The sequence below is a fragment of the Kryptolebias marmoratus genome, linkage group LG12 (assembly GCF_001649575.2).
Source record: "Kryptolebias marmoratus isolate JLee-2015 linkage group LG12, ASM164957v2, whole genome shotgun sequence".
Lineage (NCBI taxonomy): Eukaryota > Metazoa > Chordata > Actinopteri > Cyprinodontiformes > Rivulidae > Kryptolebias > Kryptolebias marmoratus.
In genome coordinates, this window is record NC_051441.1 from 2,966,248 (window position 1) to 2,986,940 (window position 20,693).

At 45.0% G+C, this 20,693-nt stretch overlaps 2 protein-coding genes across 6 annotated transcripts in view; both read right to left on the reverse strand.

The window, feature by feature from the left end:
- Positions 1-4,353, reverse strand: part of shank1 (SH3 and multiple ankyrin repeat domains 1) — a 75,790-nt gene extending 71,437 nt beyond the window's left edge. For all 5 annotated transcript variants that reach the window (XM_017419389.3, XM_017419392.3, XM_017419391.3 and 2 more), the window contains exon 1: positions 4,023-4,353. The gene's annotated coding sequence lies outside the window, so the exon portion shown is untranslated. The remainder of the gene's footprint in view (positions 1-4,022) is intronic.
- Positions 4,354-8,928: 4,575 nt separating this feature from the next.
- On the reverse strand, positions 8,929-20,283 carry kmt5c (lysine methyltransferase 5C). Its single transcript, XM_017419467.3, has 9 exons — positions 19,852-20,283; positions 19,384-19,516; positions 17,895-18,060; positions 17,704-17,813; positions 17,463-17,626; positions 16,967-16,986; positions 16,622-16,758; positions 16,313-16,479; positions 8,929-15,587 (listed from the first exon to the last, which is right to left on the reverse strand). The coding sequence occupies exons 2-9, from the start codon at positions 19,494-19,496 to the stop codon at positions 10,747-10,749; spliced, it is 5,718 nt and encodes a 1,905-aa protein (XP_017274956.1). The 5' UTR covers positions 19,497-19,516; positions 19,852-20,283; the 3' UTR covers positions 8,929-10,746.
- Between the last annotated feature and the right edge of the window lie 410 nt (positions 20,284-20,693).

Sequence of the window (20,693 nt, forward strand, 5' to 3'; positions counted from 1 at the left end):
ATTTAGATTTATATTTAGCATGTAGCTGTAACAATTACATGTAATTAGCTAAATGTTGTAAAAAGTGACATCAGAAAATCAACACTACATTTTAAAACAGTGTTTGAAGCTAAATGTGACAAAATTTAGGCATGAATTTTGAGCACAAGCTCCTTTACAAACGGCGCCCCATACATGTGAGCAAATGACAGAAAGGGAAAGAAACCAGAAGAGGGAGGACAGTCCTGAAGTAGGACAAAGCGCAGGGGAGGCCTGTCTGTCCCAGATCGCTGCTTTCCTGCCGGCATCTGATGGAGAGGAAAACGAGTGAGAAGGAAGGATGAAGGAGCGAAAGAACTGAGAGTTCCTAAATCTGGAGATATGAACTCCATCACCCCCCGAGCCGAGCAGCAGATCCTGAAAAGAAAAGCTGAGCTCCGCGAAGAGAGGCTGAAAATATCAAACCTTAGAGAACTAAATATCTGACGATCACTCCAAAAAACACGCAGCGTTCAGCGATGGTGTTCGGAATAATCCCATTAATTCCAATTATTCAATTAAAGGAACTGCAGCCGTTTTGATCCAATCTGGTCGACGACGTCCTGCCTGTGTTGAAGACGACTCTCAGCTACTACCACTCCAAACCTTAGCTCCGTATCTGTAAAACTGACCGAGTTAGAGCCGTTCTTGTGTTCAGTTGGCTGCGGTGGCCATCTTGAATTTGAAGATGTTCACCCTTTCTGGGGGTCAAATCCTGTAGTTCATGGGATATTTCGCTAACACTGAAGGCAGATACATTATCACCACTTTGCCTTTGGCGGCGGGAAACACCAGTCTTTGTTCATCAGGGGTCAGATCCGCTCTGCCTCTCCTGATAAAGAAGCTAACTTGAACTAAATGTGTGCTGAGCAGAGATTGTGGTTCCCCCGCTCCCCGAAGATGGATCTGCACGAGGCAGAAATGTCAACCGGTTGCCGAGTCCTTTGTGTACACAGCGGAGCTAAACTGTGCCACTCCGCAAACACTTCACTGACAAAGATGGAATTAAAAAGGCTCTTCCCTGCAAACATGAGCTGAATGCTAAGTGAACTCTGCTGGCACAGAGTCCGGGCCGTTTGCCAGAACCGGACTCTCTTTGTGCCAATTATGCTTGAAGCTGAAACAACGTGACAGTCGGCTCTCAGGTGCAGCTCAACTGGAACTGGAGCTACTCCACGTCCGCTGGCCTGATCAAGACATCCGTTTGGGAGGCGGGAACTAAAGCTGGTGGAGCAGACAGGATGTGATGGCTTCACCCATAAATCCACCCTGGAAACTGCAGATTGATCAGTTAAATTTGATACGATTTGTTTGGCAAATTAGGAATTATTGCTTTTTATAGACAAGCGTGGTGCCACTGACAGTCAGCGTGGAACGACAGCTAAAGTTAAAGTTAAGACTCATGTGGACACTTGGTCTGGGTTCAGAGGAATCCTGGTCCAGAGCTTAGAGGAGAAAAAAACCCAATAATAATAAAAAGATAAACAACAAGAAGGAACAAAAAGTCCTGCTCCATTTCACGTTATTTTTGCATTTAAATAACAGGGAAATTGCTTTCCTCGTTTTATTAAATTGTTTAAATATCAAACCAGCTCGTTCAGGACATTACGGCTCTGACTTTTTATATACTTTTTTAAATATTTAACTGTATTTACAATTATTTTATCATTAAAAGGAATGGAGAACTCTTCAAATCTTTGAAAACTACATCTTATAACTTTTAGCTTTTAGCTGCTGTTATAATTGTGTTTAAAGTTGAACTACTCAGTTTCAGCATCCACGCTGTTGGTTTGACAGGAACTGTGATTTCTCTGGTTGTAAGTGAAATTTGTTGCACTTGCAGATAATTGGAGGAGCAAAGACTGAGGCGTCTCTCTGTCCGTCAGCAGCCTGAAAGCCTCTCAGATCAGGAGCAGCACGTGTGGGTTACTATGACCTGAGCGCGTGGGCGACGATGTCCCTGCGTCGTCCTCTGAAACCAAAAAACCCGAACTCCCAGTCACGGCTCTCGCATTCCCAACGCCTCCGACAACAAGTTCATCACCGTGAAACTTCTGTTACATCCACCTCGCTGTTCTGTGCAACACCCAACAGAAGCAGCTTGTGTGTAATTATCTGGACCTTATGTTCTGCAGAGACAAAAGCATCTATAGATAGATGGAGGCGATAATAACCAGAGATGTCAAAATCAGCAACTAGATCTGTATTTTCTGTGCGTCTGCCTCCAGCCGTGCACGTCCTGCGTGCGCACGCCACATTCAGGAGAGCCCGGCTGTGATTTACTGAGTGATTTTCTGCACCAGTTGGCGTTTTGACGTGAACACCGAACAGCGAGCCAGATCACCAGCAAACGATGACAGCCGTGCAAAATTAAATTAAAACTGACAAAAAGTAACAAGAAAAATTTTTTTACGGAAAATCAACTCGTGAAAATCAGGCATCATTTTTGAATTTTGCTCTAACAGAACTAAGTTTAAAACTCAAACTAATGAAGCAGAACTGGACAAAAGGGATGTGTCCACAGGTATTTTGTCCCTCAGGTCTGAAGGGTTCCTCCCACAGATGTTCAGCAGGATTTAGATCAGGGCTCAGAGGCCTCTTCAGAACGGTCCAATGTTTGGTTCTGACCCGTTCTTAGTGTTTTGGGTCATTATCCTGTTGGACCCGTGAGCTGAGACTGAGACCAGAACATCTGGCTCCAGAAAGCCTTGATAGTCTTGAACCGAGCCTCCTCCATGTCCCCCTGTAGGTTCAGGGTTCTGGTCTTTGTCTCATGTTTGGGTCTGTGGACACAGAGCTGATGGGACGTGTTGCCCAAAGGGTCCAGTTTTGTCCCATATGTCCTCAGGACATTGTCCCAGAAGCTCTGAAGCTTCTCAGTATGTGTTTTGGTAAATTCCAGTTTGTCTTCATGATCTGGTGTCCTCCTCTGTCGTCTTCCATCGAGTTCAGTTTGTCTGAAACAGACTGATAGTGTGATCTGACACTGATGACCTTTGACCTTGGAGTTCACCTCTGATCTCTTTGGTTACTATTTATATTATCCGTCTCTTCAGTTTGTCCTCTTGTGGACACGTGCAGGGAGGTTGTCTCCAGTCCTGTGGACCTGAACCTTCTGTAGTCTCAGGGACAACCTGCTGCTCAGTTATCGTCTCTCTGAGCTCCTGAGACAACTCTGTCCTCAGCTTTCTGTCCTCCATGTTCAGTGTGATACACACCATGATCCCAAACAGCCCTGTGACTACCTGTCCTCCTGTAAACAGGCAGCCTGACTGATTCCAGGACTGAAGACACCTGGGATCCTGACTACAGGACACACCTGAGTTTAACGTGTCCCTGAGGGGAAATATTTTCTTTTTGTAAAGACCAGTTTCATTAGATTGTTTTTATTTTAATAATTCTGCTGAATCAAAACTAAAAAGCAAAGACTTTTTATCAGTTGATTTTCAGTAATTATTTTCCTTTTTACTTTTATCAGTTTCGAGTTATTTCAGTGATCTTTGTGTGTTTTTCTTTAACTAAAAACACAACCGGAGTGGTCCGCGTGGGTGGGATTATCAGTTTGATACGATGTTAAATCTAAGATCTGACATGAGTTTTTAATGTCTGACGCTTCGAATAAAATCCCTTCCCAGCTGCTTCTTTGTCTTTCTTCTTCTTCTGCATGTGTGTGAAGCCTGAGAAGCTCATTTAAACCGAGGAATAATCCAAATGTGGCTCAGTTCAATGTGTTTCTGCAGAACCTCAGAAGCTGCTCTTTTATCTTTTCACTTTAATTCATTTTTGTCTTTCATTTGATGCGGAAACGTTGCATGCACTGACAGCCATGTGACAGAGGAATCAATGCAGTAAACTTGAACATGCAAAGCCACCTCCCACCTCCTGCTGCACACACACACACACACACATCCCCCCCACTGACTCCAACACTATCCCTGTATCAAACCCAGTGCTTCGCCGTGCACCGTCCTCTGCTCACATGCAGGAAAACAAAGCATTCTTACTGTCTTCTATAATCCCTGATGAAGGAGAGAAATCCCTCCTCTGGATAAAAGGAGGCAAAAGTGTAGAAAAGAGAGGAGGGAGCAGCGGGGGGGGGGGNGGGGGGGGCAGTCAGCGGTTGCCAGATGCAGAGAAAAAAAAAGACAAAAAGGAGCCTTCCTCCTCCCTCCTTCACAACGACCAGCAGATCAAGAAATTACAGTTTGTCCCGTGTGCTGCTGAAGAACGGAGCATCATCTTCTTCGTCCTCAGCTCCCAGCCTGTCCTCCTCCTCCTCCTCCTCCTCCTGCAGCAGCAGATCTGTAGTAACACTTCTGTCTCTCTGGTCCGACAAGCTCCCCATCCTTCTCTCCACGTCCTCCCCCTCTCTCCTTCTATGGATGGTTCTTTCTCTCCACCCCTCCTCCTCCTCCTCCCTTACCCCTCTGTCTCCCTCCATCTCCCCCCCTCCTCTGTCATTACCCGGATACAGGGCATACCCCTCCCTCCTTCAATCTGTCTCTCCTCCTCCTCTCCTCATGTCTTTGATGTTCTTGAGTTTGACTCTTTGCTGTAAAAAGAATCATTTTTTTTCCTGTTTTTTATTAGAGCTGAAAACAGAGAAGAGAGGAGGATCCACCCAACGCTGCAGGAACACACACACACACACACACACACACACACACAGAGGATAATCCTGTGATGACTGCAACAAAACCACACAACCAGAGCAGGAATGTTCTCATGGGTTCCCTCCTCAGTTAAATGACTGCAGACTGCTTATCACCCGCCACCTTTCATGTGTTTCAGATGACTATCAGCTACTACCACATAAGCTAAGGGTCTGTAAATCTGACTGAAATACTCAGACTTGTGTCTTCTTATGTCAGTTGACCATGGCGGCCATCTTGGATCAAGTTGACACTTTCTGAGACCCGGTGCAGCTGAACTCGGACACGTTCTGCAGCAGCATGCATGTTCTCACGCTGTGGAGAGGAAGAGGAGGATGAAGGAGAGCAGCTCTGTGGGAGGAGAGGGAGCTTCCTACTGATGAGCTGAACTGAATAACAAGCAGAAATCAAACCAATCAAACCAATCAGTGCTGAGTGAAGCTCTGGCTCTCATCAGCATCACGTCCCTTTAACAGTCTGGAACCGGACTGGATCAGGACCGGTTCTGTGTCTGAAGACAAATGCTTTTGTCTTTCTGTAGTCGGGTTCTGTTGGGCTGGAAGAAGAAACGAAGAGCTGCAGTAAATCCCAGCTGGAAACTGTGTGCTTCAACCAAAACTCCTGAGGTTTTCACAGGAAACACTGACTGACCATGATAAAAATGAATAAGTTAAAGCATCTATTTATCCATCCATCCATCCATCCATCCATCCAGGTTTCGGGGGAGCTGGTGTTTAACTCCAGCGGTCATGTTGTGAGACGTTAATATGAGCCAAACTGTAGCTAAATCAATAAAAGAGTAGCTAAAAGCTAAAATTACCCAAACCAATGATAAAAGATAAATCAAGAAAAGAAACTGATAAATCTGAAAGTAGCACAACTGTAGCTAAAAGCTAAGACCAGCAAAACAACAGCTAAAACAAAAGAAATGTGCAAAAGATTAGTTAAAACCGAAGCTAGTAAAAAGCTACAAATGAAGTAAAAATGCTAAATTAGATTCCAAGAAACCGTTTAATGATTTGAAGAGATCTGAAAGCATTTTTATGAAATAGAATAATTTTAAATAAAGTTAAATAATTTAAAAAAATATAAAAGTTACAAAAAACAAAAGTTAAAGCTGTAATTTTCCACACGAGCTGAAGGTTTTGGTAAATGAACGGTTGAATTAGCTGAAAGAAAATAACTGTTTGGATTTATTAAGCCTGTTTAAGGTTATTTCTCCATTTTAACCTTCCAAAATGAAGCCAAATCAGCTTTAAGTTTAATAAAATTGCACCATCTTCATGTTTGGTGCCGTTCATATGTATACAGTAGATATAAATGTGACGAATGCTCTTATATCCTCTCTTAAACCTCCCCCCACATTAAGAAAATCAAACCCATCATGTCATTAGAACCATAATAGCAGCGAGCCTCCGCCCTCCTCTGTCGTTAACATGTCATCTATTAGCCCCACGCTGAGCGGCTCTCCTCCTGAGTTTTACCTTAAACTGGGAGTCCGTTCGTCCTCCGGCTCTTTGTTTCCATGAGAACCAGGAGCTGCAATAAAACAGGATTGGATCAGAACAAAAAGAGACAGAAGCTGTTTTAAAAGCAGGAAGTTGGACTTAGTTGTCGCCCGCTGGTGTGGTAGTAGCTGAGAGTCATTCAGAACACAAACTCAAAGTCAGTGTGGCCTAAAGAACACTCGGCCTCTTCTGCAGGTTTCAGCTGATCACCTGAGCAACTTTCCTAAATCGCTCCTCTCAGCTGCTTTCTGACGGTCGGGTCTTTATCCTGCATGAACTCAGCGCCGGCAGCCATTCTGCAGCAGCTCTCACATCAGAGATTAGAGTCCTGCATGCAGAGAACATGGAGTCACGTGACCCTCTAAAGGAGTTGTGATGAAGATGAAGGACGCAGGAGCTGAAAAATAAATCTGTTCTGTGGAGCAAAAACAGTAAAGTGACTTCATTATCACCTCCAGAGATAAAAAAAAAACTTTCTTTTTAGTCAAATCTACTCGGTTTTACTACATGAAGTCAATAATAAAGAAAGAAATGAATTAAAAATTAAAAGAATATGTCAGATGTTTATTAGTTAAATTATCTTGTTTTGCTTCATTTCCATTAAAAACTCACAAAAGCAAAGATTTTCCAAATAACCAGGTTGGAAAGATGATTTCGAACTCATGTTTTTTAACTAAACCAACGTTTTAAATCACTTGAAGGCTGAGTGATGATGCTTTTGCCCGTGTGTGTGTGTGTGTGTGTGTTGATTCGTCTGCACCACAGAGCTGATTGGCTCTTGGAGTCAACCTGATTCAAGATGGCCGCCACAAAATGGCTACAACTCAGTCGTTTTTAGAGACATGGAGCTGAAATTTGGTGTGGTAGTAGCTGAGAGTCGTCCTCAGCACATCCTCTGAGAGCTAACACATCTGACAGGACCTCACAGCAGATGGTGCATAACGTCATTTACAAGGTTTGACCAAAACTGTCCCTCTTCAGCATAAAATGATCGTAGTTTAGATTTCAGCCTAAAAGGCAGAAGATGATTAATTTAATAAAACATGTTTTTCAACTGACCTACATTTTAATATCAAGTTTAACTTTGCTGTCGTACTCATGGATGCATCAGCATTAAGAGTAAAATAATGTGTTTAAAGATATTTTACCACAAATCCACCACTTTTAAAGGCAAATAAACGGTAATATTTTAACTGAGGTCCTTCAGTTGTTTCATGTTTTGTTCGCTGGAATCACAGCTGAATTATCCGGCGTGTAAAAACCTGCAGAAGCAACATTTGTCATGATTTAGTTTCCATCTTTGTAACCGAACCGTCTACTGTAACGTTTAATCTGCTTCCGTTTCCCTTCCTGTCCTCGTTATGTGAAATCTGTTATAGTTGGCAGCAGGAAGAGCTGCTTGGCTGCTGCTGAGGGAGAAACGTGGCAGAAGTGGGTCAGATGCTGTAAGACGAGGAGAAACACTGGATTCAGGAGGAAAGAACAGGAACAGCAGCAGCGGGATGAAAGCTCGCCTCCAGGTTGGAGTTAACCAGATCAATATTTCAGAGGAAAAAAAACGGGAAGAAACAGAGAAAAGGAAGGAGGAGCTGAAACATCTGCTCAGGTCTTCCAGCAGAACCGAGAGGAACCGAGCAGGTGAGCAGCTGAGCATCCATCAGAACTGAGAGGAACCAGGAGGAACTAAAGAACTGAAGAACGGACCGACACCTGGAGCGCTGTCAGTAAAATCAGCAGAACAGCAGCTACAGGCTAACAGAACAGAAGCTAAAATCAGCAGAACAGCAGCTACAGGCTAACAGAACAGAAGTTAAAATCAGCAGAACAGCAGCTACAGGCTAACAGAACAGAAGCTAAAATCAGCAGAACAGCAGCTACAGGCTAACAGAACAGAAGCTAAAATCAGCAGAACAGCAGCTACAGGCTAACAGAACAGAAGTTAAAATCAGCAGAACAGCAGCTACAGGCTAACAGAACAGAAGTTAAAATCAGCAGAACAGCAGCTACAGGCTAACAGAACAGAAGCTAAAAGCAAAAATGAACATTTCAGATGGAAGAAGGAAGTTTTAACTGCAACAAACAGGAGAACAGTTAGTTATAACTAGTTAACTAGTTGAATCTCAGTAAAGAGAAATGTAGAACCTGTTACTGAGGGTTGATCATGTAACTGATTTAAAGACAAGGATTTTAAAATGTGATTTATTATTAAATAAAATATTAATAATTAGGCCTTTTTCACCAAAAAAAACCCAAGTCGAATAAAAAAACAACTTTAGAGTAATAAAAGTTTAAACCAAAACTACTTTTTTATTTAAATGATTTAAGACAAAATTATAAAAACATCACAGTTTCAACAATATTAAGTAAAACTGTCTGTAAAAATAATTACCATTTATTAATAAATCATTTTAGTGACTTCTGTTTTTTCTCGATGAAAAAAGTGAACAGATTTTAAGTAAATGCATCTTTGGAGGATAAACAGCTTCAAACTGCAGGAAGTCTGTCGATATTTTACATTTTGTCCAGTTTTGTTACAAAAAGTCATCAGCTAAATTATTCTTATACTTTGTATCATGTTCATCTTCCAACAGCGACTAAAGTCTGATTCTCTGGAAAACTTTTCAATGTTTTTCTTTAAACCTCGTGTTTTTATAATAGTGGTATTTGTCCAGAGATAAAATATAAACCCACACATGTGAACTTTTAGTCTGAAATACAGAAGCTGTGAGGAAAAAAAGGAGAAAAACTACAAAAAAAGAATCGTCTTTAATGATAAAAGCTACATTTGTACATTTCTACAGCAGACTTTCAGTAAAACTAACAGCCAATTATTAGAAAAAAGCAACTAATTTTATCTGCAACAATCCAAAAACTGATGTCAAATTAAATACTTAATGTAAATATCATTCTGTCCCATTAAATATTAAAAAAACATTTATTGTTTGAACAATCAAAGTGAAATATAAATTACATAAAAGCACCTTTTCAAGAGTGAGGATATTAAAATAAATAATTGGCCTTATTTTAACGAGACGCCAGCTTTGTGGTGGTAAGAATGTAAGGCTGTGCAGTAAAATCAAACATCTTTAAGCTACAACATCCTGACACGAGGGAAATGTTCACGACGGCAAAGAACAAAAACACCTGCAGCTTCATCAGCATCAGAATCCTTCCAACAAAAACATCATTAAATAAAACGAACCGAGCCACCGGGAGAAGATTGTCACATTTTTGATGCAACAAGACTAAAAAAAAACATGAAACTCAAACATTTTTGGGAGAACTTTCAAAGCAAACGATTTCTGTAAAAGTTCACTGTTCTTTCTGCCGGACTTCTCATGCATTTACAGTGCTGCACAAATTAAATGTTTCACATCAACATATCCATTTCATTTACTGAAGGGAGAAAATAAAGCTATCCGAACCAGCCAGGGTACATTTATTTGTTAAATTAACTCATATTTCTGAGCTCAGACTCACTTCACAGCCAAACCTGAAGTTCTCCACAAACGTTCCCAGGAGCAGCCGACATCCAGGAGGCCCCAAAACAACCAAGAACATCTAAAAAAAATAAAATTAAATAAAACTGTGGTTCCACAAAACAAACTTCTGAGCCCGACTCTCCCTGACTGAAGCGTAAAACCTCAAACAAATAAACATGACAACTATTATAGTGTTTTAAATCAATTAATACTGTTTTTTATTATTCTTTTAGGGGCCTCAGTTAGGGTGAGAGTTCATGATTCAACCGTAAGAAAGAGCTGCTTCCTGCTTTAACATTTACCTGAAAACAAAAAAAAAAAACCCTCCTGAGGATCCTCAGGAAACAAAAGGGGGACTTTTTGGGACTAGCACTGCATTGAAGAGGAAGGACACTGAAACACAGCGGTGGAAGTGTGATGGTCAGCAGGACGATGACTCGACAAACTGCTCGACTGAAGCTGAGCTGAAAAGGTTCGGATAGATTTGCTCCCTTTAATAAATGAAAAACTGCCTTTTCTGATAATATTTGTTTAACAAAACAACAGAAATCAGTAAGGGGGGGGCGACACTTCTCCCCAGCTCTGATGAATAATGATATTAAAGCAACATTCCTGTAATCAACTATGACATCACGCCATATTTTGATCCCGCCCGCCAAACGCACGCGTCCCCTCGCAGCCAGACAAGATGAGAAGAGAGCTTAATGTTGGTAGAAAAACAAGGGTAGACGTTCGTCTATTCACAAGAATATTAAAATTGAGGCACGAAGCTGCCCGTTTAAAACTCCCCCAGAACGAGTACCGGATTCTGCTCCTCAAACTCGCTGTCACAAACATCGTTAATGCTTGAAAATTTGGTACTCTAAACTGTAGTGGACGTTTTTTTTTTGTTTTGTTTTCTTAAATCGAACAGTAATTAAAACTTTTTTTTTTTTTTTTTTTTACATAAAATCCTGTACAAGTCATTTGTACATCAACAGTTCATGAAAATAATTCTTTAGAAAAACATTAATTCTAATCGGCGGACTATGAACTGCAACGCTTACAAAAAAACAACACCCAAGTGTTTGAGGAGATCCGGTCCGTTCAGTCCGAGTACTGGAGGTCCAGGTCCACCGTCCCGTCTGTCACCACTAACCTCACCCTCTTGGGTTTCGTTGCACCCATGGAGTGAGACGTAACGGGTCCGTAGTGCGGTGCCCCCTGGTGTTCTCCGGGCGGGCACTGCTGCTGCATGTCCTTCCTGCAGTGCTCGTCCTGACCTTTGAGCCCGGCGAACCCACCCAAGGACGACGGGTTGGCCAGCTGGGGGCCGCAGGGCTCCAGAACCAGGCGCCCCTGCGTGCCCGACGGCTCCATCAGGCAGTGGTAGGTGTAGTTCGTCGAGCCTAAGCCCGGGTAGCCCTCCGTGCCGTCCCTGAGACCCAGGGTCAGCGAGTGGTCCCCGCTGAAGTTCAGCACGTAGGGAGGGCCTTGGTAGCCGTAGGGGAAGGAGGCTGAGGAGGGGGGCTGACTCTTGTTGGCGTGTGCTGGTGTAGCAGGGGGGGTGCTGCTGTGCTGAGACATGGGCGACAGAGGGGAGCTGTAGCTGAAGTCGTACGCGTCCTGCTGCGTGTAACAGAGCTGGTGTTTGTCAGAGGAGGACGCAGCGGCCTTGTCCAGTTTCAGACTCTTGTCTTGTGGCGATAGGTAACAGTCGGACCCTTTGCTGGGAAAGAAGAAGGGCCTGGGCAGCTCCGAGAAGTTTTTGTACGCCGCGTTGGGTTCGCCGCCCTCCTGCTTGTCGGACATCATCTTGTTTTTCCCAAACGACTGTGAAGTGGAAGAATTAGGTTTGGTAAAATGTAGGTTGGGTCTGCTGGGGTTGGTGGGGGGGCCAAGCTGGCTGAGATGGACTGAAGTGTTGCTTTTGTGAGAACGTTCCGTGTAAACACCAAACTTCGGAGTCTTTTCAGGATCTCCGGATCTCCTCGGTGGGACGGTCAGGCCTCCAACAGCCGCGGCGTCTTTACAAGGTGCACTGTACAAGTTCTGGGTCTGATTACCCCCCTGAAACTTGAGGACCCTGTGGATAACTGTAGAGGGCTTTTCTTGGAAGTTGAATGAACTTTCAGGAGGATTTGGATTTTTAACCGAGAACAGCTGAGGAGACGGGAACCTGTTGGACGTCTGAGAGGACACTCCTCTGCCCGGGTTACTCGGGAAGGTCGGGGATTTAGTTGGAATGGTCATACGGTGAAATGGGCCCTGGGTTTTCAGGCTCAGGTGGGATTTTGACTGGCAGGAGCTAGGCTTGATGTTGGCGGACGTTTGCGTAAAAGAAACTGGACTTTGAGTTGCAACGGAGGATGAAGATCCGCCATAAAATCGAGGCTTGCTGGCAACAGCTGCAGACTCTTTGGAGAACCTCATTCCTGAATTTCTGCTTCGATCCTTGGCCATCAAGTCAGAGTTCCCCAAAGCTGAAAACCCACAAGCAGGGTTGGGTGGGTGCTTGTCTTTAGAGGCATCCTTAGCCCCACACTCAAAAGGAACAGAGTCATTTTTGGAAGAAATTAAACCTGGAAAAAACTGCAAATCCTCGCTGGTGAAGTTATTCTGCGGACTTGGGGGGCCAAGATACGGCGTTTCGGTGGTCCAGGTGTCAGACGGGCTGTGAGAGAGGGGGCTGCTGAAAGGGTCCGTCGGTGGATCCAGCGAGCACAGATCTGACGGTGAAGATGGGAGAATATTCTGCGGCTCGAAGCTGAGACACTGGAAGTCCAGGATGTCGTCGCAGCAGTTCGTAAAGCTGGGCTCCCCAGAGAGCATGTTGTCTGCGGCGGCGAACAGCGGAGACTCGGACGGGGTCTGGATGACTGAATTTGAAGTGCCGGAACAGGCTGGGGGCTTTTCCAGCGTCTGAGACGAACACAAGCCTTCGGACAGCCTGGAGAGGCTGTTGTCAATTTGTTGAAGTGTGTGACTAAGGCAAGTGGTGGGTGTTTCCACGGGCCCACACCGGCGCGATCTGTCCACTCTGTGCCTCTGTTTCCTCTCCTCCTCCATCATCTTTGACCTTTCAGTCAATCTGTCTGCACCTTCAGCTTTATTCTCATTCAGGGGCGAAGACAGCGACAGCGGTGATAGAGACAATGAAAATGGAGGTAGATCTGTCTTAGAAGGGGCTTGATTGCTGTGAAGTCTCTGATAGGATGGGTTCTCGTCTTTGAGCGTGCCTAAATCACTGAATCCTTTTGTTCTACACGAGATTTTTGTCTCCCTTTTAATTTTGGGCTCTGTGATGAGATCTGGCTGTAAGAGCCCCTTTTTGCTGTCCACCTCCCAAATGTCCTCCGTCTTTCTCCGTAGTTTTATGATTGGTAACGAAAGGCCGTTTGCCCCCAGCTCGGGCTCCAGCTTTTGTTGCAGGCCGCTTTCAAACAGGCAGCAGTTGTTTAAAAAACGATCTTCAGTTTTGGGTTCCTGAACCGCTGAGACGCCCTCGCTGTTCTGACTCTCTGATTTCTCCGACACCTGCTGGATTCTGTCGAACTTCTCTTTAACCTCGACTTTCCCGCCGGTGAATTCACTTGGCCCGCATAGACTTTCAGAGTTTTTGCCGAACCTTTCGTGTCTTTGTTTGAACCGATCCGATCTGCTCTTTGACTTCTTACTCGCCTGAACGTGAGCCTCCATCTCCATGTTTAGGATCGACACAGAGTCCATGATGGCTTTAAAGGGATCGCACGCCATTAAATCCTCTTTCTTTTCGGATTTTAACACCACGCCTTCAGTTTGCATCTCCCAAACCTTCCCTCGTCTCCTCTTGAGGCGAAACTTTAAATCAAACGCCGGCTTGGTCTCCTCCGAGTCGCTCGGCTCCAGGCAGTTTGTTTGCAGCTGATCTTTTGCTGACAATTCAGGTAGAGACAGACTTTTAAGTTTGCCCTCAGCGTCTTTGTCCTCCGCAAGCTCATCACTCTGTGCTGTCTGATCCCGGATGTCCTCATCCTGCCTCTGAGACGAACATTTCTTAACTTTCCTCAGCAGATGGCCTCGCTGAGCTTCGTTACCTCTGGGGCGAAGCGTTCTGGAGGAGGACGGCTGTTTTGTCGTCCTTTTGGAGACGGTTTTGCCTTTATTGTCTCTTTTTAGATGATTCTCTCCTAAACATGGGGCAGAGTTGTGTTTTGGTGCTGCATGTGAGCTCAGCTCAGGAGTTTTTTTCAGAAGCTGACCTGAAACAGAGTTCACGCTCTGCTCAGAGTCCATGTCCACGGAGCTGCGAAACGTCCGTTTCTTCAGAGGTATGTTGGACTGCGTGTGCAGCTGTGGGTTAGCTTTAGCTGAAACCTGCGCCCTGTGAGGTAGCGTGTTGAGGCAGGTGGTTGGCGTTTCGTTGCGTCTCTGTTCCGGCTGAAAAGGACAACTTTTCTTGCTGGCGTCCATCTTGGCTGAAGCTGGGATTCCGTCGCTCGAGTGTCCGTCGGCGCCTTGCTTCTTCTCGGCTTTGGTTTTCCACGTTCTGCGCAGCATCTTTCGTCTTCTCATCATCCTTCCCCGACATCGATTTCCATTCATTTCAGTTTGTTCTGGTTGTTTAGACGGCGCGCTGCACAACTCTGTTCCTACATTCCCCTGAGGTTTTTTTTTTATTAGGGATTTATCTTTTCTTAAGACATCCGACAGCAGAACCTTCGCCTGTTTTATAACAACGTCTTCCTTTCTACTGGCTGGCTCGTCACTCAGACTCCTCCTCATTTGTCCCGACTCTTTCGGTGCTCCTCTCCTCTTACACACAGCCTGCTTTTTCTGTCCTCTCCTTCCTTCTCTGGACACTTTAACTTCTTTCTCCACTCTTGTATTTTCACATTCTACAGCATTAGATGCAGAGTTTTCCTTCTGCCCTTCACTGACCTGTAACACATCCTGCTGCTCCTTTTGTTTGTCTTCCTGCTCGCCTGACAGCACCTGGACCTCGACAACCGTGTCAGCCCTCTTCTCCTCAGCTTGTGACGACTCCTCCACAGCCTCACCTCTTTGCCGCTTCCTTAAATTGACCTGCCCCGCTGCTGTTTTCCCCTCAGCGGGGCAGGTGTCGGACCTGGAACCTTGTTTTATTGCTGGTTTAGGTTTGCTCCTTCCTCTCGCTGCAACGCTTCCAGCTCCACGGAGCTTTTCGGCCTCTAAACTCTGCCGCACTGAGAGCCGTGTGAGGTTCACTGTAACATATTGCTTCAGAGATTTCACTGGATTGTCCACAGCCGTCTCTGATCCACCTGCGCCTGGGTTCTGAGCCTCTGCGGCGCCGCAGGGCTGAACGCCGCTGCAGCTGTTGCTTTGACCTTCTGTGATTGTTTCGTCTGTCTCTTCCTGTGTTGTTGCAGCGCAGGTTCTGTCATCCTGAACCGGCTGACAGACGGTCGTAGTGCCGGCGGAGTCCGTGTTGTCGGGCTCGGACTCCGCCTGCTGCGCCGTGCGAGCCGCGCCTTGCGTTTTCGAAGACGTCCTCGTGCGAGCCGCCGGCCTGTTCGCCGCTCTGATGGGCTTCTTGTCAAACCCGGCGCTGCGTGCTGCAGGTCTGGGCTTCTGATTCCCCGACATGGAGGAGTTCAGAGTAAAGGGCTTCAAATTTTCCTCTCCGGCTGATTTCTCCTGCCTCCGCTCCTCCAGCTGCTGCAGCAAGGCTCTCTCTTTGCTGTTGGGGTCCTTACAGCTGAGCAGGAAGTCCACGGTGTGGCGTCGGACCCGGATCCGAACGTCCCTCAGAGCGACATGGGACAGAGGCGGAACCGTCCTGCACTGCTTCACCGCGGAGGCTTTCAGCGGAAGCTTTCCTGTCCGTCTCTGCTTCTCTCGCCGCCACTTCTTGGTTTCGCTCAGTTTTCTGTTCTTCAAGGCGTTTCTCCTCATCTGCTGGGTGAAGGAGTTCCTTGAAGGGATGGCTGTGGATAAAACAACATATGAGCCAAATTAAAACTTCTTGCTGATACATGTGAGCTTAACACGTGAGTGCGTAAGAAAATTAAAGGCCAAAGAGTTACACCAAGATAGAAACAGCTGTAGCAGCTTTGGTCTAATTCATAGATTTAAATTATGTGCAGTATCACACATATGTGCTGAGGATGACTGTCAGCTACTACCCAACAACTTTTAGCCCAATATCTGTAAAATTCAGCCTTTTTTGTGTTGAATCAGACGCAGTTTCCATCTTGAACTGGACCGACTCCAGAAGTTATTCAGACGTAAATCTGAGGATTACTTTTTAAAACCCATCCAGTGGTTCATGAGATATTTTGCTAACAGGCAAGAACTACATCAGATGGTTTAGGAAGCAGGTTTGCAGGTCATCAGCTCCGTGTTTGAAAGACGTTTTTAGATCTTCTGGATAAATAAACTTTCTAACTAATTCCAGATTTATTTGATTTTCTACAGCTTATAAACAACGCAGATAACTGCTGAAGAGACCGGATTGTTAATCTTTCATCACCACTACCTGCAGTGTATCTGCACTGATAGTTTTCCTGCTGCAGTTATTTTTATAAAGTTGACTCAATTTACGAAACAAAGCTCCTTTTCTGTTTTATTGTTCAGCGTTTATAAAACCCAGGTCCACAATTTCAAGCTCTTAAACGTTCGAGGGTCATTTTAAGAGGGGAGAAGTGGTTACCTTTAAAAATCCCAGAGTGCATTCCTGGTGGTCTCGCAGTGAGATGACCTTTCTCTCTGTGATGACGAAGATATCGCTCTCTCAGGCGGTACTTTTGGCCCACGGGGTCTTTTGTTTCCTCACATTCAGGCTGCTTCCCTCTATGCTTGAAGTGTCCCTCCCCGTTCCTAAAAACACAAATAAATACGAGACGTGAAATGAAATAAACAAATGTCAGTTAAGTATTTGCAAATCTCTATTTTGCCTCATTTCTTCTGAGGAAAACAGGAGAGCTTTTTGAGGCGACGCCCGCTGGGATCCAGGACACACCTCTCGCAGGTGCAGCATTCACACATTTCGTTGCCTTCGCCAAAAAAACTGGCTCCATAGTAACACGTGATCTCTTCCCCAGGTGATATGGGTCGAATCACTTCCACGCAGGCGATATTTTTCTCACCGGGGACAAACTGGGCAGGTGCAGAAAAACAACAGGATCAACTAAAAACCCCGTGAGGCCTAATAACAGAAGAAAGGCACCATCCTGGACTGAAAAACTACTTTTAAAACTATGAATCTGAACACTTTACATAAATAAGTAAATATATTATCTGAATTCAGCAATGATTTGTAGTTGGCAGACATTTTAATGCGTGTTTGTGTTTAACTGAACATTACCTTGCAGTTCGGTTTGCAGTCTTCCACCCAGCAGACAAAGAAAGAGAAATAAAGAACAAATATTTGACGTTAAATCACAGAAACCACAGTTAAATGCAATAAATCTTTAAGTGGCTGTAACTTTTTAACTGTAGTGACAAATAAAGAAACATCTAATCCATGTGTGTTTTGAATAAAGAACTCAGGTGAGAAGCTGCACAGAACTGATTGATTCGGAGTTAATTACAACACGATGATGAAGCTGCGGCTCTTTCTGCATCTTTGAAAAGGTCAGAGAAATGATCTCCTTCAGAGATACAAACATACGCTGCGTTTAAAAGCTGCTGCTAAATAAAGCGCAAGTCGATAAGAGACGGACGGATCTGTCACAGATCAAATCTGACCACGTTTACGGCGTAATAGTTCTCCTGTCAGAGCGTAACGTTTCCTCGTCGTAAAAAATAAGAATCAGATCAGTCCAACCTGATGAATGTGGACGACAGGCGGACGAACTCACCGTGGTTGATGAAAGCTGCGGGTCCGAGCCAGAGCTGGGCGCAGCGTTTACGGGTGGAATACATCACGCTGAAGTCGTTGACCCCCGCCCTCAGCACGGCGCTGTCCGCGGGGCTCAGCTCCGCGATGCAGCCCAGTAAGACCTCCACGCGTTCGCCAACAAACCTGCGGAGCAACAAGTCCGGACTCTCAGAACCGCAGAACCACAGGGAGCAGCAGCTCTGCAACCTGCGAGTGATTACCAGTGCCTCGTTGATGTGATCTTTGCTCCGTTCGTCTCTGACGAGTATCTGTCGCAGGACTCGATCTTGATGCCACTGTCCAGCAGGAAGGCGCCGAGGTAACGATAAACCTGCACCACATCGCCGATCAGTGGATTACATCGACAGAAAAGCTTCCAAACGCAGACGTTTTATTTGAGTTTTCTGCCTACGTGTTGTCTCAGCAGCTCCTGTCGATGGCTTCCCAGAGCGTTGAAGTAGTCGCCCGCCAGCTCCCCGACCGTCAGCGCCTCGAACGTGGCATCGAAGTCGTGAGTGCGCTGAAACCGCAACAGGGTCTCCTTCAGGTTGCCCCAACGCCGGACCTCCGGTGGGGGGCTGAAACGGGGAAAATAAAGCAACAGGATAGGGTCAAAATGCAGGTTGATTTCTTCAGATAAAGCATCCTTAACTCGGCTATAAATCAGTTAATTAGTTAGTTCTTGTTGTTTTGTTTGCTCCCTTTAGAGGTCGCCACACACAGCTCCCTCCTCCGTCACACCAACACTCTGCACCACATCTAGGAATCCTTTAAAAGCATGAACATTATAAAGAGAAAATAAACAAAAAATGAAATAAAGACGTCTTGCAGTTAAAGGACTAGCTTTCCTCATATCGCCCCGCCTCTCAGAGCGTGTTGTTAATGACTCTCAGCTACTACCACTCCAGACTTCAGCTCAATATCTGCAAAAATAACAGTTTTGTTTTTGCTAACATTGATTAGCTGTGGTTGCCATCTTGAACTGGAATGACTCCAAGAGTTAATCAGCTGTAGATGCTCATCCTGTGATTATTTCTTTAGTTTTATTTAAATCTGTCCAGCGGTTCAGGAGATATTTTGCTAACAGACAGACACTTGAACAAATACAGGCAACAATATTATAATTTGTCTTTCAGTGGGTGATAATAATCCAAGTAATTACATTTCTGAGTACGCCAACATCAGAGTTCAGCTTCACAAACAAATGACTGATTCTAGATTTACATATTTAAAATCATCACATAAAAGACGTTAAAACGTAAAGAAATTTAATACTGACTTTGACAAAATAGTAAACATAATGATAAATATAACTGTATTTATCTCCCAGCACCGAAAGGCGGAGGCGGATGATAATGTTTTTGCATCGAAATATCGAGAACCACTGAACAGATTTTAATAAAACTTTATTTTAATGAACGCCACCCGCCTCACCCAGCACAAACACAGCCGTAACGCCGTCACTTTTACAGACATCGAGCTAAAATGGGATGTGGTCGCACAACGTCTCACACTATCACACAAAATCGAGGATTATTTTAAATCAAAAGGGTCGACTTCAACTAGAATCTGGCACGAAAGGCAGCGGGCGATATGCATTAATTCAGGGAGGCCTTTAATTTCAAACGATTTTTCCTTCAGTGACCTACTTACAGCGGCTTAAATTTAGGCCGTTTCTCGCCATCTTTACCAGCCGAACTGGACGATACGGTCCAGTACACAACTGGGATGGAGAACATGAGGAGTGCATGTATAAATATGTGGATGTTGTTGGGTAACAGGAAGGTCTGACACACCTTAATGACAGATTCTGGAGCGGTGCCATGAAAACAAATAGTAATCTTGTGTTTACATTGTAAAAGCGAAAGAGAAAATGAGTCATCTGGCTTCACATTGGTTACCTGATGTTCATTTTATGGGTGCTGAAGCCCATAAGAGGGTCCAGCACCAAACTGGTGGCCAGGTCATCGGTCTCACACAGCTCCTTCACACTCATTCTAGTGTACCCGTCCATTGCCTCCCACCATCAGCATGCTGCAATCACAAGAAGGGTCAAAGGAACATGATGGTTAAAAACAAAACACAAAGTTGTTGCATTTTTTTCTGCACAGCCAGCCTGCAGACAGCACAGCCCTGTGGGGTTACAACACGTCCCTGTCTTTAACCTGCATCACTGTAGCAGCAGCACGGTGCTGACTGGGTTTTATTAGCACATTAGCTCTGCAGGTCAGGAAAAAAAAAAAAAGATGCTGTTATCAGCTGAGAAGGGGAGGAGGCCCGGCTGCAGCTAACCCAACCTAAAAACACCAACAGCCTCACATCACCCGCCGAATCGGAGCCCGGAATGCCCTCTGCTGCAGATGGCCCACCTGGGAGTCTTTTGTAGCAAACGGAAGTACCGTGAGGCAGAGAAACGTCTGGAGCAGCCGCTCGCCTGCTCCGAGTTAGCTTAGCAACATAGCGCCCCGCTAGCTTTTCCGCCGTCCTGCGGGAGCCCCGTCGCCGCTTCGGACACTCTCTGCTCCGGCTGACGGTCACGATTCCACGTCCGGGAGCCCAGGGCAGGTCGAGACGAACCTCTGCGCGAGCAGAAAACGGCCGGTAGACGCGAGCTTTTCTGCTAAGTAGCTTCGGAAATATCGCAAAAGTTGATGAGCAACGTCCAGCGCAACCAAACTGTCCTCCCCAGGGGGCACGCCCACCTGCAGCGCCATTGGCTGATTTCGTAGTCAGTTATTACAAACCGAACGCAGCGGAGGGTTTCACGCCCTCTCATTGGTCAGATTTGTCAATGGGCGGGGCCTCACGGTCTGAGGCGGGCTTCTTTTTGACTGCAGGAGCGTCTGAGATAATCAGACTGCTTTAGCCTCAAATAAATGTCCAACTTTCATGTTGCTGTTTGCAATTATTTCCACAAACTTTTATCAGCAAATTATTCTGTTGGTTTGATATTTAAACAGAGTAGCAATTTAATTAGAAAAAAAAGCTTTTACATTTTAAATTTAGGGGTTATTTTAATGCAAACTATGAAATCAAGCATTAAAAAGGTCCTGAACATTATTAAACATCAATGTCTGAAAGAATAGTTTTCCAGATATGTTAACAAGGAAATGTGGGTCTGTACTTAATGTAAACAAACCACTTTTATCTGCATGCGTACAAATCCGAGCATAAATAAGAACTGATATATGAATATATTTGGATGCTATTT

What these genes read in the sequence shown, in the direction of transcription:
- kmt5c (XM_017419467.3), bottom strand. Translation starts at nt 19,496, where the DNA reads ATGGACGGGTACACTAGAATGAGTGTGAAGGAGCTGTGTGAGACCGAT. An exon ending in AGGAGCTGCTGAGACAACAC is followed by an intron (nt 17,814 to 17,894) that starts GTAGGCAGAAAA and finishes GATGTGGTGCAG; the next exon opens with GTTTATCGTTACCTCGGCGC. An exon ending in GAATGCTGCACCTGCGAGAG is followed by an intron (nt 16,480 to 16,621) that starts GTGTGTCCTGGA and finishes TTGTGTTTTTAG; the next exon opens with GAACGGGGAGGGACACTTCA.